Source organism: Desarmillaria tabescens (genome assembly GCF_030435595.1).
Source record: "Desarmillaria tabescens strain CCBAS 213 chromosome Unknown EV420scaffold_73, whole genome shotgun sequence".
Classification (NCBI taxonomy): domain Eukaryota; kingdom Fungi; phylum Basidiomycota; class Agaricomycetes; order Agaricales; family Physalacriaceae; genus Desarmillaria; species Desarmillaria tabescens.
Genome location: NW_026848372.1, coordinates 78,609 through 94,899, shown reverse-complemented (window position 1 = coordinate 94,899; position 16,291 = coordinate 78,609). Strand labels below are relative to the sequence as shown.

Below are 16,291 nucleotides of genomic sequence, written 5' to 3'. Positions count from 1 at the left end.
CGGCTCGACTTCCTCGGCAACTGATGCGACGGCCCTGGGCGAGATAGTGTCAACGACGATGTCCTCAGCAGTACGGGAGAGCGGATAGACGGACGAGTTTTCCAAGAAGTTCATGATCTCCGCCGTGATATTGACGCTGGTGATATGAGCGACTCCAAAGGCGAGGCTGACCTTCAGGTAGGATGGTTCTCCCCATCTGGTATTGATGCCGACGATGTGAACAGTCGCTTTGTAGACAGAGGTCGAGAGCGCAGACAAGAGCACAGCGAGCGAGAGGCCCAAACAGGAGACCATGGTAGTGGTCTTTGGTTCAGATGTATAATGTTAGTTTTTCTCGATCTGTGGTTGGTTTTATATCCACCGATCCTGCATCGATCGTTCACCGGAGTGTCACTGATAGGTCGAGATGGCATGCAGTCTACAGAGCAGAATGGTAAAGCAGCACAAAGCGAGCAGCTCGAATTTGAACACTGGAAAGATAGGAAAGATAGACATGCATGTCACTCGTGTGATTGAGACAGTGACCCTGAGATAGTGACGACATCACATCCTGGATTTGGGCCAATGTGTGCTAGTAAAGTTGGAAGTATATTTTCCTAGATATCTGGTCAATGCGCGGAACATAGTCGCGTAGCGTGTTCGTTGTCTATGGTGAGAGCGAAAGTTGTTCCCAACCGTGACGCCGTGTATGTAGTTGGTGTAGTTCACGGTCACATCCAACACACTGTTGATGGGCTACCCTGGTTTATCACATCCAAGCCATGGCAATTCCGATGCATCTGCACAAAATTGCATCATAGAGATGGACTGACCCATATATTGTGCATTGTCAAGGATAGCTCTCCACACCTGGACCATTTAAGAATGGCCTCTTTGAGCATTGAGACTACGACCTGCACCAGAAATGTCGTAAGCAATAAGAATGTGGGTATGCTATCGCTATGCTCACCTTTCCAGAGCGGTTCTCGCGTATTTGCCGTCAACACTATACCAAGGACATCGAACTCTACAGATGCTCCCGGGATAAACCCATCACAAAACGACCTATCGACGCGACATAGGACATATCAGCGTTCAGCGATGGGTGTACCGAAGACGTGGTCATCATCCATATTGCAGCTTCACGCCGCCTCAGTTCAGTTGGCAGGCAGATACCAAACTTTTCATCCCCAAGTCAGTTGTCAAGAGCCAAGGTTATCTCAGCCGTAGAACCGAATATAAGCAACATAGGCAGAGCTCGAATTTCGCGACCAGGAGACAAATCGTGGCGTTGGTGAGTGTTGGAAGAAGGAACGACCGGAAGATCCCGGCGAAGAGCTATGCCCTAATTAGGACAAACATTCTTCCTGTCACCAGCCTTTCACCCGGCGTACATCACGCAGGAAGTTCGACGCGGTGTTCATCCTAAATACGCAGTAGGACACCGGTGATTCTTAGTCGTGCTCGTGTCACTTGATACTGTCAACCACAGACCCAGTAGCTGTAAATTACGGGATTGGGCGTGGAGTGTTGTTATCACAGCAATGTCATCAAACGTGAATGAATTTCTCAAAAACAGGAAAAAATCAGATTATGCTTACTTTTTGACGTATAGGACTCGATGGTGCGTGGTTGTCCTGAAACTGACGTTCATATTTTAAATGTCTTACTGCAGGAGCGACAATGACCAGTATTCTCATATCAACAACTCGATATATTACCATCTCTTTGACTCCATAGTCAATGACTACCTTATTAATCACTGTGGCATCAACCCGGCAGAATCTCCTCTTATTGGGCTTGTTGTATCTTCGGCATGCCAGGTTTGTCACTGCCTAATGTCTATGACTTACAATTGACAACATATCATACTCCCAGTTCTTCTCCCCGCTCTCCTTCCCTCAAGTTCTGGAGCTTGGCCTTCGGGTTAACAGTCTGGGGCGAAGCTCCGTCACGTATGAGGTCGGTGTTTTCGAGGAATCCAAGATGCGGCCAGCCGCGGTCGGCGGCTATACGCATGTTTTTGTCGAATCAAAATCACGAAAGAGCGCCCCGATAAGTAAGCAGAAGGGCTTAGAAGAAGGTCTGAAAAGGCTCCATGCCGATAAGCTGCGATCAAACCTATAATGTACGTCTCAGCCTACATTTTGTTGCGGTACAACTATGAACAACTTAGTAGGAGCCGTTGCTAAAGATATACAGTTCCCAGCCTAAACACTTCGTGCTTGTCAGAATCACCTATGTGCACGGAATTTTGCCCACTTCAGTCCTCTGTAACATGACCTGCAATACTGATTCTGCCCTGAGCAGTACCGAATCAACGGAGAAATGTGTCGTGACTCTTTCAAAGCTGCCCCTTGTCCTCGAACGTGATTTCTCTTGAAGGCGGTCCTGAACCGGACTTCCAGGTACCCTAAAAAATCTTCGTGCCTCAATTCTGTCTCTGTCTTCCACCCTGTGAACGGTTCCAATACTAACACTTCGTGTTTAGAATATTTTAACTTGATACCGTATATCATCCGATACCAATTTCTCAGCAAGGAAGTTCTGAGGTATGTCCACTTCTCACGAAGAAAAAAAGATCTTGGGAATGGACACAATCCCTGGCTATTGAAAAGAATCTGATAATCGCGTTCAACGTTGTTTCGAGAATATCCTTGTTGCGTCAACGATAGTATACGTGTGAACGGCCTGACGGAGGGTATATCGCGTTCCAAGGTCTTGACTGGGTGTCGGAATAACATCGGAATTTGGTGATTTGGGTGGAGTACGGGCCTGATGGGCTTAGTAGCTCTTAGTAGTCGTGCAGTACGATATCAGTCATCACCTTTTCTGTGATGTTTCACTGGGCCTTAAAATTTTCTTTCATATCGCCGTAACTGTGCTGTGTACGTGGGATACCAACGCACGTTTGGCAAATATCAGATCGCGACTGAATTCTACGCTCTATGTACCAATGATAGAGTTTGACAAACGTAGCTTCTCGATAGCGCCAATCCCGGTATAGCTTCACCCTAGGCCTCGGAACGTTTGCGGTATAGGACACGCCAACCGACCACTATCATGGCACAGGTGGAGGTGTATAATTAAACACAGTACGGGGACATTCCTTAGGGCAAAGATCTCGGCCAGGCAGGGGTGATGTGAGGCACTGGTTTAAGTGTGACCCGTCCGGTATTCAACCATGAACACATGCCTCTTGTTTGATAGATTCCTGAGAAGCTGCAAAGCGCAGTGCGATGCTTCGGATTTAAGTTGACCTTTCATCAAAGGATTTAATTATCGATTTCCTGTAATATACATCTTATCACATGGTATTTACACTTCCAGACATATTTTTGATGAACGCCAGACAACTTTTTGAACCTTACAGAATGTATCGGAAACCAGGCTGTCCCTCCAGAACATCGCCTCGCAGAGCCGACCGCTTGTTGCGGTAGGCATACGTTGCAGTGGTGAGAACTAAGAGCGTTAGCGTCAAAATCTGCGCTCCAACAGTTGCCCATGTTCCTGGTATGTATCTGCAGAACGACATTTTTTCAGTGTCAGACTTTGATTCTGTTACAAAAGGGGAAAAGTTCTTACCTTGGATAATCCTGTTGTCGGAATCTGTCATCATGGTGATTCAGATAGGTTAAACAATATAGTAGCAGTTCACCGACACTGTGGTTCCCAATATGCCGCCAATACCTCCGAAAGAAACGATGAGCGCGGAACAGACGGATCGCTAAGCCATACAAAAACGTGAGACAGGAAACACTGAAGTGGAAACCTAGGCACCTTTGTTTGTCCAACGATGTTGTTCGCGTTCTAGCCAGAGAACAGGGCCCTTAGTCCAAGCTGCAGAGTCTCAGGAATCCACGTCATGACTTACGTAGGAAATCACAGCAGACATGCAACCTGAGGAACCCGCAGAGAATAAAAATATACCTATTACGAAATTGGCGGTTAGTCGTAGCAAATCAGAGGCGGGAAAATAACGGAACCAATGTATCGTACTGCTTGACCGTTGGCGTAGCCGGTCAGCAAGAGACCAACTACGGTTAGCAGACTCTGCATGGCGATGAAAATTGCCCTACGGCCTGCTTTGTCCGATATCCAGGCAAAAACGAAGGAGCATACAGCCTAACACAAGAAACGCTTAGCGTGAGAAGAACAGTTAAGTTTGAAATGACATACCGCGAAGACTATCGGAGGTGCTGACAATAGCAAGGAGTCAGACAGGCTGTACCCCATGCCGGACAGAATTATTGGGGTAAAATAGCCTTTAGAGAAAACATTTGGTCATCCCGTGATAAAAAACTGGAGGATAACATACTCGCTGCGTATCCAGGCATCGCCGAGCTCATAAACATCAGTGCTGAACGGACCATTAGCAAGACCGTTGGTCCTTACTCCGAATAGCCGTACCATGTGCCCAAACTAACCAATCTCCAAGGACTTGTTTGACTTTAACAAATGTGATGTCGTCCGGGACGGAGTCGCCACGGTCGAGCTCGACGCGTTTCAACACGAGTTCCGTTTGTTCACGAGTTAAAAACCTGTTCTTATCAGGGAAATCCGGCAAGAACAAGAATGCCAGAAGAGCACAAAACACTGTGAAAAGGCCTTCGATGATCTGATCCCCGGCATAAGTAAACGGTGACGACCACCCCGGGTCTGAACGGCGCGCTACTCACGAAGATCCAAGACCAGCCGCTCAGGCCCCCATGGCCTTTCAGTAGAGTGATGGCATAGGCTGCCGGTTGATTATCAGTTAGTTTGAATGCGACAACACCGAGGAACCCTCACACAGAATCGCGCCAAAACCACTCAACCCAATTGATGTTTGAAAGAAAGCAGCAATTCTGGAAAATGACGTAAACTTGACTTCGGTCAGGGATGGAGGGGCCAGTTGTACCTGGTTTGCATTTCTTGCCGGGTGTACCTATTGATAACGAGCGCGCTCTTTAGAGTCCGTTGGGCAGAGGTTGCGTAATGTCCCTCACCATGTTGATACGATATAGGTCAAAGCGGGAAAGAACCCCGACTGCACGGTGAATTAGAATTGAAATGAGAGAGGTACCCCAAACTTACCTCTAAAGCGCCAAGAAGAACCCTGCACAGAACGAGATCTTTCCAGTTCTTCACAAAACCACTCGCCAGTTCAACGCATCCCCAGCCGAAGATATAAAATGTAAGACAGTAGCGCGCGCCAAAGTAACGCAGCACAAGGTTGGTCGGAAGCTGCCTATAGGCAAAAGATAAAGTTAGCAGCTGTGACTCGAGCTATATATAAGTACTGGCAGCTTACAGTAGAATGTATGGCACAAAATAGACACAAGAGGCAATACTGAATCTATTTCCGATATCGAGAGACTAGTATCGCGGATCAGAAAGGCAACCTACACATGGTCTCGCCGGTACACACCAAGTCAGTTCCCATTCCTGCAGTACGCGCTATGCCCATATTAGATCTACAGAATTAGCCCCAGAACATTACATGTGTCGATAACTCCACGACACACCTATCTATAATAGTCACGGAGTATAACAGGCCCAGGAGCGGCAGCATTCGCCAGTCGACGCGACGCCTACACGGAAAGTAGTCAGTGCATGGAATGGCGCTAACAGTCTACCATAGAGCGATTACTGACATGGTGTCGCGCTCATACTTTGATTCGAGTGGCTTGACACGGTCGGATTCATCTATGCTGGTGGCCACTTCACTGATTTCAGTGGACGCGACGGTCTTAACACTACCAGCTGGACGTCTAGAGGAATGCATGAGGATGAGGGGGATAGTTGGGACCTCAGAGATACTGGCCTACAGAAGATACCGTCAGGATATATATACGTTACTGCAGTAGGTTAATTCCAAAAGGACTGTCAAGCGTCAAGCGATGTCTTCCGGCAATCGCCCTTCCCCCGGAACCAAGTAGGTACACGTCCGGGGTAAGTAAGCAAATATGATTCCAAGCAGCGATGTATCCGCATGGGCGTACTAGATCCACAAAAAATCTCACCAGTTAGAAGATACAAGAACGAATGACGATGGATTACTGATACTTACATGGCAACACGTAAGTAATATGTCGAAAATGGATGTCCGCCGGTTCCAATCTTATTTTTTTCCCTTGTAATATTGGGTGAAACCCATATCGTAGAACAGTGATGTTGTTTGCCAAGAAAGAAATGGCTCCGGTCACCCACTGGAAAAGGAAGGACCACACCGTCGGACCGCATCTCCGTGTTTGGGAGTGGAGCCGTTGTAGCCGGTGAGCTTGCACATTGACCACATTTTAACTTTGGGGAAAGGATCGTCGTGTATCGGCCGTTTCTTCGCAGTTTTGTGATACCAGTTTGCCAGAATGTCGTCTTGATTTAACCGTCCAGCGGCACGCGACCACAGCAGGAACATAAACTTTACCAAATGGAATGATGACGGCGGAAAGCACCCGGAAAAATCTGCGGGAGTGAACATTGTCAAAGGTCGGTTTTGAACCTACGTACCTAAGTTTGAAGGGAATAGTTGGCTCACCCCGATAGCTTGGTTAGAAATACCCACCCTCATCTGGTTGCGTGACTCAGGAGAAGGGCCATGCCGTGCTAATGGCCTGACAGCGCAGCCTCGAGGCGTCAATGAAAAGAGATTTAGAGAGAAAGGCACTGATCTCCCTAGATCTTAGGCCATGGAAATCAAAGAAAGCGGGGTTAATATTATAACTCAGACCGATGTTCAAGGAAAACGCTGTAAGTGGATTCCTTGGGCGGTCCGTACTTCGTTAAGTTCGTTGACCTAGGAGCCTAGAGCTCCAAACTCGGAAGATTTCAGGGATTACTTTGATTAAAGTTCAAGCGAGGTGATGAGAATATTCTCACTGGCCAGGCCAAGCTAAAAAAAAAAGAGGACGCGGCGTTCTTGGATCTTGAAACGAAGGGGTCTGTGAGAAAACGCGATTTCTTCACTGCTTCGTACCAAATCACGAATCACCATTATCTCATCGAGAGCGACCAATGAGGCATGGATCTAAATCTAGCCCGTCGGGCGTTGATTACGCCTCGCGCTGTTTAGTACGATATCCGTACATCACCGAGATAACTTTAGTGCGCTATCATCAACAGGTGATCATATGCTCCTGGTTCAATACCGCTGACCCTGCATTCTTGAAAGGTGGATGAAACCGGTCAAGACTCAAAATCCAGAAAGGTCAATATTATATGACTGACAATAATCTATCACTCGCTAGACATATCTAGAATACTTCAACCTGAATGAAGAAAGATGAATTTTGCTGGGTTTACGCCTGGATGTCATTCTTGTGGAAAAGATTATATACGGACGCCCCCCCCCCCCCCCCCCCCCCTTTTTTTTTTTTTTACCAAAAATGTCTGCCTTAAAGTCTTGTAAATAACTATGATTCATCGTCAGAAAATACAATTGTACAAACTCTTAGACGGAGGGCCCGAACTCATTGAATATGATATGTCGTATGTTGACAGTTCTTCGGCATGAAATGATGCAGCCTGAAACAATGACGACCCTGTCCACTGTAGAAGGGTGATGCGTGAACATTGCTGAACTTGCCAGAACATTGTGGACTTCGCGAAGATTTTAGGCGGCGATGATCGGCTTCTCCCGAGGCAGCCCTTAGAATGAAACCACCACTTACTTCTTTAACATCTTTCCAAACACGATGTTTTTCTTCCGCCCGTGCCCGCAACAGCTTTACTGTGAAGGATGTTTTTTCAGATGCTAGGACTGCCGAATTCGCCTCAGCTGCAGGCGCGTCCACGGAAGCCGGCTCAGAAATCGTCTTTCCAAAACTTTTGGGCCTGCCCGAGGTATTTGCACTATGAAGTCCTATCTCTGTATATTGAAGGGACGGGTAGGTAATTGTTACAGGTGAATCTGGTCATGTATCACTTCATTTTCGCGTATTAACTGTCATCTTCACAGGGCGAGCTAACTCGGGCAAATCATCCCTGTTCAACGCCGTTCTAGGGCGCAAAAATTTACTTGTCACTAGTTCCAAAGCGGTCTGTCATGGAACCTGCCATTTCTGCTCGTTTTAATCTGCGTTTTAGGGCCGTACACGACAGCTCAACTTCTTCCGTGTCGGACCAGAACCAGGCCAACTTGTCCTCGTCGATGCGCCAGGGTACGGACGGAGAGGAAGGGCCGAGTGGGGGGATTTGTTCGATCAGTACTTGAAGACGCGTAAAGAGTAAGTATCATCGTGTTTTATCTTCCACATTATCAGCGCGCTAACCCAGAAGTCCAGACTACGCCGAGTATATGTCACCTTCAACGGCAAGCATCGACTAAACGAATACGATGTTCAAATGCTGGAACACCTCACCAAAAATCTATATACCTCAGAAGATGGCGTCCAACGATATTCTATACAGGCTGTAATCACTAAGTCTGATGCCATACTTCCAGACGAGGTGAAGGACGTTATCAGTCAGCTGCGCAAGGACATCTTCGACGCTGCGCCGTTCTGCCTACCTCCCATCATCACGAGCGCGAAAATGATCCCTCCCTTCGGCATCAAGGAACTCAGGAAAAATATCGTGGAATGCTGTCAGGATTGATAAAATGTACAATTTACTCTAAATCGAATAATAGGATTTCTGCCGTCTTGTCACTGATGTTCTCCACCTTGACTTGGCCGTCTCCGATGAAGAGGTAAGCACCATCCCCTTCCTTCAGCGTTTCCTCTGGACCCGATGCGCCGCTTATCTTTATGGTAGTTCCGGTAGCTAGGCCAGGATTGTATCCGCCCGTCTGCACCACATGAATGTATCCCTTCTTTCCATTCATAGCCTGCGTCAATGTCTTTCCCGGCGACAGCAGTGTCGCATAGAGCGTCAACGGGCTGTTTACCGGTGCCGGGCCATCACCCTCTCTCTTGTCCTTCTGCACTCCCTTGGCGTCGACAGGTGCGACAACTCGGACAAAGCTATCAGTTTTCTCGGCATCGGTGAAATGTCGAGTGAAGTATTTCGGTTGGAGGCGTGGAGTAGAAGGCAGCGACCAGATCTGCAGGAAGTGCACTTGGCGCGGCCCATGAGCTTTTTCCGAATGCGAAATGCCTGTTCCTGCGGACGTGAGCTGGAGATCGCCGCGCTTCAGAATCTCAGTGTTTCCCATGGAATCTTTACTAAAGTGAAGGAATAACTAACGAGTACGCGATGAGAGGATCTTTACTCACTGTTCCAGTTCTCCAGCAACTACATACGAGAATATCTCGAATTCGCGGTGCGAATGTGTTCCAAAGCCAGTTTTGGCCTCGACGCGGTCTTCATTTATAACCCGGAGAGCACCGAATTTTTCGTGCTCGAAATCCTGGTACCTGGATGGTCAAGGATTAGATGCTGTTATCATCACTACTACTAATAGATGATACATACATTGCGAACGAAAACGTGTGGAACGTCTTGAGCCATTCGTGGTCTGCGTGTCCACGCTGCTCACTGCGACGGGGAATAATCTTTGTAGATGTCATAGTGGATTGGTGTTCAATGGAAGTTGACAGTGACTTTGAAAGCTGATTTCGTAGATTGGCTTTAGCGAGTCTGAGGAACTGAGACAGGTTGGAATAGGATAGTGAAGGAAAGACGACAGATCCGAGCGCTATATAAAGGGGGATGCAGGTGATGAGAAGAAATAGACTAGATTTAGGCAGCATTAGAGACACAAGCGGATCTCATCATGGAAATTGCGAGAAGGGGGGTTGCTTATGCGCTTTTATTCCCTTTTTAAGAAATTAGTCGCCCACGACCTCCCACGACGAGCGCCATCAGGCGATGAATAAGCAACATCAGGTGCTCATTTCCATGACGGCAGAGCAATTACGCGAAACGTAATCGCATGACATCACCAAGAACTTGAATGATGACGATTTTTCAGCTACTCAACTACTGCATGTTTTTCAACCAGAATATTCTTGAAAATTCGGAACTCTCGCTCTATCTAGTCCCTCAGTAAGTGAATTCTTACCAATTAACCTCTTGACAAGTAAGCAGCCGAGATTTGCAACAAAGGAAGGAACACTATGACAGATGTAGGTCTGTTCTATTCAACAGTCTTCCGGATTTTATTCTCCTTGACCCAAAGCTGCCTTATACAAGACCGCCCTAGCCTCATCTGCAGGGATCTGTTTAGCTTTCTCTTCGCCAGCCCATAAAGGCCACTGTGTCTCGATCTGCCACGCAATTATATTGACTCCATCAACGGTTTTCCAACCCCCCTCCTTTGCAAGCTTCAAATGCCGTGTCTCGCGAGGTTTATAGCACATGTCGAGCAGAACACCCTTCTCGGGTTGCTGAATGAAGGCGACAAGAATATCTTGTGCGGTGATTTCTGCAGGCGACACGGGAGGGAAGTCTGGAACGGTCCCGACGATATAATAAGGTGTTGCAAGGGAGTGGGCTTCGTCGACGGAGGTAACGTGTACGATGGAAGGAACGACTAGGCCAGCAGATGTGTAACCTTCGGTCACGTCCTTCAGTAGGTCGGCGACTTCCTGTGCATCGCGATTGATCTGGGCATTGGCATAGAAAATAAGAAACACTTTTGGAATCTATGAATCCAAGACCTTACAATGTAGATTGTTGGTGCGTTTAGGTGAATTGCGAGAGCATATACCGCTGCACGACAGGCACCACCAGCGCCGATAACTATGGCAGGCTTTTCCTTCCCCTCTTCGGTTGCTGCGATCAGACTACCATACACGCCTCGCCAGTCGGTGTTGGTGCCCACGAGCTTACCATCATTTGTCTTCCAGATACCGTTGCAAGCCCTAAGCGCCGCCACATGTTCATCAGCTTCATCCAGAAGGGGAATTACACTCCGTTTGTGAGGCAAGGTGACCACAGCCCCTACCCACGATGGATCGCGCATTCGGGAGATGAATCCATCAATATCCGGCGTGTCTGCAAGGCCAAATTTCTAAGGCAGGTTTATTGACTTGGAGATAAAATTGTGGATCGCGGGGGCTAGAGCTAACGGGGGTTAGGTATTTACGTATACATAGCAGAACAAGCCGCGAAGCAGTGGACACTTACCATGAGAAATCCCCGTGCCGACAATGACTAGCTGCCTGTTTTCGTTCGACATTCTGTAGGTTCACAAAAATCGAGAGCAGGGATGCTAAGGTAACGCCGCATTATCTAGGAATATGGGTCCGTGTTCATACCGGAGGGATGATCGCTCTTCGATCCGGCTGCAACCCCGTTATCAAACCGGAGGAAATTGATTTGCTAATAAAAGTAACTTTACTTCCACCCATCATGTCAGGTTTTCCCACAAGTTTCCTATATATATTGGTTCGATCCTCGCAATGTTCTCTTGCCTCTTACTACCACCATGTCCAACGAGAAATTTGTCGAGCCTGCGATTCTTGCCAGACGTGTTGCTGAGCAGCACGGCATTGATCTCTCAAAGTTACCAACGATCTTGGATATGTCGGCAGAGTCCATAACGCCCAACGTCCATGCTATTAACGCGAACTGTGAGCACCGACATCGTGTCTTAGGCATATGTTGATTGTGTTGTTGCAGGTCCTGACGAAAGGTTGAAATTCATTTTCAAGAACTTGGTAAGTGTCAAGCTTAGTGCGTTCTCTCTACTCTTCTGACGTTTGAAAAGGTCGATCACCTTCACGATTTTGTACGGGAAACATCTATCACGACGGACGAATGGATGTAAGTAGTTTTGCTGCTCGAATTTTGGTTATTAGCTAACGCGAGGCTGTGAAGGACTACTATCGAATTCCTTACCGCGACAGGGAAAACGTGTTCGGATATACGTCAAGGTGACCTCAACGTCACTGACACTTTCATGCATCGACTTACCCACTTTCTACAGAATTTATTCTACTCTCTGATGTTGTCGGCCTCTCTACGCTTATTGACACGCTGAACAACGTAAAACCTCCAAATGCAACTGAAACTACCGTCTTGGGGCCTTTCCACACTGAAGACGCCAAAGACTGTACGTTGAATTCTCCATAGTTCCTTACTGACTAACGTCTGGCAAAAGTGGAAAATGGCGCCACTATCGCATCGGAAGGGAAGGGCGACTATATGTTCGTTACCGGAAAAGTAATGGACACCAAAGGTAATCCGATAGCAGGAGCCGTCTTAGACGCATGGGAGACCGACGAGACGGGTCTGTATGATACCCAAGTAAGCGATTTGTTTCCCACTCGACTGCACGCTCGGTCGAAACTAATGACCTTATGACCAAGTACTCTGACCGTGATGGACCAGACTGCAGAGGAAAAGTTACAAGTGCTGCGGACGGAAGCTACTCTTTCCGCGCGGTCATGTAAGTCTTACCCCATAACTGACATTTTTCGAATATCTGACTGCCGTAGACCGGTTCCATACGCAATTCCCAGTGACGGCCCCGTTGGAAAACTGATTGAAAGGCTTGGTAGACACGTCTTCCGTCCTGCGCATCTTCATTTCAAAATTGAGGTGTGTCATCAGTCCCGTTTAACCTTCAATCCCGTTTACCCTTTTGCTGACTGAGCAATCAATCGTCCAGGCTCCCGGATATGAGAAACTAGTCACTGCGCTCTACTTCAAAGGGGATCCATATATCACGAGTGACGCGGTGTTCGGTGTCAGAACCTCTCTCATTGTCGTACGTTCTCGTTGTTCTCACCTGCTGTGGCCCTTTTGGATTTATGACTCTGCCAATTAGGAAACGGAGACCATCAAGGATACTTCTTTGACGTTGGCTCGTGGGTTCCAACGCGCTGAACCGCATGCAGAATTGAAACAAGATTTCATTTTGGCGACTCCAGAGGAGTGTGCGGAGGCGAGGAAGAGAACGATGCCCGCTCTTGCGCAATAAGCTGTGGTCAGCAAGGAAGAACGCAATATGCTTGTAACATTACCTATGCTACGGAAAGATGAGTAGCCCATCTGCGAATTGAATAAAGTTGTTGTCGGTTGTTCTCGAAGAGTTAGGTATAATCTGTAAGCAGAAGAGAGAGATAATTGTATTTCTCAACAGACATCTATCACGTAGGTACGGTGATCAATATGCATCTCCGTAGTATATCAATGAACTAACCGGTGCTGCAGCGTCCCTGGTGCCATTTGACACTTCCGTTGAATGCCGAAGCGTCTTGTGCCTACATATTCGTGATGTGACACAGCTAGAGAATATGGAGAATATGTCGACAACGCGACAGACATTGCTAATTCGAAACGACGGCAATCGTATCTTGACATCCTTGTAGCAAATTGAATGGTGGCAGAAATTTTCGAAGAAGTCGAGAAATATCTGGAAAGATAAATGGATAGCAAAGATTAAGACGGAAGAAGCAAAATGGCTTGGTTTGCATGAGCACCAATAGTGCAACGCCAATGCAACACTCATGATCTTTCACTTGAGACCATCTTCGGTATCGCGTCGACTTTCGGCCTTTGAGCCTCACAACGAGCTTGTACTACCTTCTGTCCAGTATATCAGATCTAAGGTTAAGGATCAAGATCTGTTCACCTGCTGTAAATCAGGTTGTACTTGGTACTAGGGTTTGACCTTTTCGACAATCCATTCCGCTTTGCCGCCGGTTGTCAACAAGACTTTATTCATATCCCGCTAAGGAACGCGAGCATTGGAACTTCGCCCGCTCATGCGTACGCTCCTGCAACCGTCGAAGTTCCGCCGTAATCATCAATCGACCCTTGTCATCACTAAGATTTTGGAGCCCAGCGCTTGGGATGCCACGGTCCCAGTAGGGCTTTCTATGGAATGGATTGTCTGTGGTGACGTTATATCACTTACCTGTACAAAATATCTCTCGTTTGGTAACACCCAATGGTAGGCTAAGGAATCCGACATGATGACAAGGACGCGAACCCGTCGTGTCGGACTCGATGTATGTATGTTTTGGAAGAACATCAAGCCAAGAGGCTGGCTATATGCGGGTTTCTGGTACATAATTTCTCGTCAGCAGGTCTGTACATCTTAAAAGACTAGTAGTCTCTCACCATCAGCATTTGAGAATCAATAATATGATATGCGTTCCGAGTAAGACTCTTCCACTGAATGCCATCAAAGCCGAGTCTGTTATCAAACATGATGAATGCTAGCATAGGAGTTGTCACGCGAATTTGGGAATGCTAACCCTGTATATACACGTTGAAAATATGGTTCAAAGAATAGAAAGAGATGCACGTACTCGAGCAGAAATTATCACGCCCCCACACTTCAACGCAAGTCGAACTCTTTTTGAAAAAATACCTCTATGTTCGGTGAGACGTAGCTATTGCCTGTTGTCTGTGTTGCTCTGGGAATCCCCGGCCCCACGTTGAGAGCTGGCATCTTATTCCGTATTCATGGACAGGTAGCACACCAACCGCATTTTGGAGGCTGCATGTTGATGGTAAGGACTAAGACTCGCGTACTCGCGTGGCAACCCAAATATGGGCATCACCTTCACGGACTTTCAAACGCGTCTCTGTTAGATGATTACATACACGCACACTTGGTCCTAGATATTCTTTCCAAATGCGACCTCCCAGAATCCTGGCACCTTGCCCATCCTCCACGTAAATTCGGCTTCCCACTCATCTAGCCACACTTCACACGCCGTGCATCTCAGTCCCAGCGTCTCCCGCGCCCTTCTCCATATGCTCCCTCCATCTATGAGTTTTTCTGGGTGTCCCTCCAAGTCGAACGCGACAGTAGCCCAGAGCTCCGTCCAGACTTCACAGGGATTGGCCATAGGTTTAGCGCCGACTTGGTCTTTCGTGCCTTCCCAGTGACGAGAAATGGGGTCGCGGAAGCGCAGAGCAGCGGAAAGGGCGGACATCCATGAGCGATGATATAGAATCTGTGGTAAGTGAGTACTGATTGCTGATGAAAAAGAGCCAGATGACTCACCCAAGGCGCCAGATATGCACTGTCCAGTGACCGTACGATTTCTTCAGCAGAAAGAGCAATGGTATGCTTGGCTGCCTCGTCCACGAGTGAACGGTCTTTCCATTTGAGTGCAGCGCTGAGAATTGGAAGCGAGTGAGCAGGTATCAAACAGCGAATCGCGTTCCTGCAGGAGCTGATAGCAGCGTAGACTCGATATTTGTGAGCCGCCTCAGCAAGCGGGAGAAGAACAGCAAATGTAAGCTCGGCAAGGTCCGGCTGTGGTTGATTATAAAGGAATTGGAATAAAAGTTCGAGTATCCTGGACGATTCAGGAAGACGGCCGTCTTGAAGTGGGATGTGAGAATTGAGGGTGATGTTGATGCGGTGTAGCCGGAAGAGGATGCCGTCGGACGAGTAGATGGAAGTGTCGGCATCTGGGTACGAGACTGTCGGTGAATTAGACTCTGTCTATGCGACAGGCGGTCGGTACACTCACATCTGGACGAGCTCATCGAAGTGGAGGTGATGGAGAGACCGGGCATCAAATTCAAAGCTGAAGTTGCCGGATTCACAGCATAGCCACGGTCGGCCCGGTCTTTTGTTTTTGTTTTTTGTTTTCTTGTTTTTTTTTGTCGTTCACTTCTGCTTGCAGCTTCACCGGCGCTTATTCAACGGCTTGTGCACCAAAAAACTCTATCTTTTTCCTCCTAGGCCTACGACTATGAACTCTGCCTGACAATCGGTGGCGGTGGTCGTCCTTTTGCACCGAGTGCCTACGCGTACACTCAGACATGCTCATGGTCGTTTTATTGATACCATAGGAAGTGAATTTTCCGAAATATCGACTGTATTTCGTTGTGGCATGCTTGGGGATTGAACCTACTTCTAGACGGCCCCCTAATGAACGCCCAAATTAAATGGTGTCGTGGCGGGCTCTACCGAAGAGTAACAGTGAAATTTGAGGTCATTGATGTTGATGGTGAATGTGGGGAGCTTTTTGTGGGGGTGAGCTTTTTGCCATGTACATGAACACTCCTCTTGCTCATCGAATTTTTACCTCAGGTAGCGACCTGACTGCCAAAAGGTAGCATAAACGCCAAACACTTTATTCAGACAGCCCAGGTACACAGGGCGTCGTTCATAATACTACAAATATCTGATAAGGTAAATACATCTATATGGTTCTGCTTCAAGTAACTGAATTGCTTCTTAAGTGTATAGATGCCGCCATGACCGGAAGGTTCTGGACAAGGATGGGCCATCAACAATGTCTTTGATGTCTTCACGACCTCAGAACACGAGTACTCAGTCTTGGAAAGTTCCGTGAACTGTATGCTGTTGTACGCCACTACGGTGTCAACGACACTGGTCTTCCCCGCCACAGAGAGTGAACACGCAGCCTGACTGAATTTCGTACATCGACTAGACATCTACAAAAATATT

General features: G+C 47.6%; 7 protein-coding genes across 7 annotated transcripts; 3 read left to right on the top strand and 4 right to left on the bottom strand.

Moving 5' to 3' along the window:
- The first annotated feature begins 1,352 nt into the window (after positions 1-1,352).
- On the top strand, positions 1,353-2,185 carry EV420DRAFT_1126266 (thioesterase). The gene is made up of 4 exons (XM_060465950.1): positions 1,353-1,603; positions 1,655-1,802; positions 1,858-2,107; positions 2,159-2,185. The coding sequence occupies exons 1-3, from the start codon at positions 1,524-1,526 to the stop codon at positions 2,104-2,106; spliced, it is 477 nt and encodes a 158-aa protein (XP_060323776.1). The 5' UTR covers positions 1,353-1,523; the 3' UTR covers position 2,107; positions 2,159-2,185.
- A 1,161-nt stretch (positions 2,186-3,346) lies between these two features.
- EV420DRAFT_1623075 (major facilitator superfamily domain-containing protein) lies at positions 3,347-5,746 on the bottom strand (the record flags this gene model as incomplete). Its single annotated transcript, XM_060475898.1, has 18 exons — positions 3,347-3,500; positions 3,565-3,588; positions 3,642-3,706; positions 3,760-3,789; positions 3,854-3,909; positions 3,966-4,104; positions 4,159-4,244; positions 4,298-4,339; positions 4,390-4,597; positions 4,659-4,717; positions 4,771-4,826; positions 4,880-4,906; positions 4,968-5,008; positions 5,056-5,209; positions 5,273-5,337; positions 5,390-5,435; positions 5,487-5,552; positions 5,616-5,746. 18 exons carry the CDS (start codon positions 5,744-5,746, stop codon positions 3,347-3,349), a joined length of 1,449 nt encoding a protein of 482 aa, XP_060323775.1.
- A 2,171-nt stretch (positions 5,747-7,917) lies between these two features.
- On the top strand, positions 7,918-8,556 carry EV420DRAFT_1279035 (P-loop containing nucleoside triphosphate hydrolase protein; the record flags this gene model as incomplete). The annotated part of the gene is made up of 3 exons (XM_060468113.1): positions 7,918-7,998; positions 8,047-8,186; positions 8,244-8,556. Coding segments are annotated over 3 exons (534 nt in total), but the record flags the coding sequence as incomplete, so codon positions are not given.
- A 13-nt stretch (positions 8,557-8,569) lies between these two features.
- EV420DRAFT_1623074 (RmlC-like cupin domain-containing protein) lies at positions 8,570-9,470 on the bottom strand (the record flags this gene model as incomplete). Its single annotated transcript, XM_060475897.1, has 3 exons — positions 8,570-9,125; positions 9,177-9,317; positions 9,376-9,470. The coding sequence occupies 3 exons, from the start codon at positions 9,468-9,470 to the stop codon at positions 8,570-8,572; spliced, it is 792 nt and encodes a 263-aa protein (XP_060323773.1).
- Positions 9,471-9,857: 387 nt separating this feature from the next.
- EV420DRAFT_1580887 (uncharacterized protein) lies at positions 9,858-11,163 on the bottom strand. The gene is made up of 3 exons (XM_060474641.1): positions 11,142-11,163; positions 10,568-11,087; positions 9,858-10,508 (listed from the first exon to the last, which is right to left on the bottom strand). The coding sequence occupies exons 2-3, from the start codon at positions 10,865-10,867 to the stop codon at positions 10,062-10,064; spliced, it is 747 nt and encodes a 248-aa protein (XP_060323772.1). The 5' UTR covers positions 10,868-11,087; positions 11,142-11,163; the 3' UTR covers positions 9,858-10,061.
- EV420DRAFT_1580883 (intradiol ring-cleavage dioxygenase) lies at positions 11,065-12,929 on the top strand. Its single transcript, XM_060474640.1, has 11 exons — positions 11,065-11,086; positions 11,141-11,477; positions 11,527-11,564; positions 11,615-11,670; positions 11,725-11,780; positions 11,834-11,959; positions 12,008-12,153; positions 12,216-12,295; positions 12,345-12,447; positions 12,518-12,616; positions 12,677-12,929. The coding sequence occupies exons 2-11, from the start codon at positions 11,333-11,335 to the stop codon at positions 12,827-12,829; spliced, it is 1,002 nt and encodes a 333-aa protein (XP_060323771.1). The 5' UTR covers positions 11,065-11,086; positions 11,141-11,332; the 3' UTR covers positions 12,830-12,929.
- A 1,334-nt stretch (positions 12,930-14,263) lies between these two features.
- EV420DRAFT_1126065 (uncharacterized protein) lies at positions 14,264-15,782 on the bottom strand. The gene is made up of 4 exons (XM_060465948.1): positions 15,345-15,782; positions 14,870-15,294; positions 14,470-14,819; positions 14,264-14,420 (listed from the first exon to the last, which is right to left on the bottom strand). Exons 1-3 carry the CDS (start codon positions 15,388-15,390, stop codon positions 14,478-14,480), a joined length of 813 nt encoding a protein of 270 aa, XP_060323770.1. The 5' UTR covers positions 15,391-15,782; the 3' UTR covers positions 14,264-14,420; positions 14,470-14,477.
- Between the last annotated feature and the right edge of the window lie 509 nt (positions 15,783-16,291).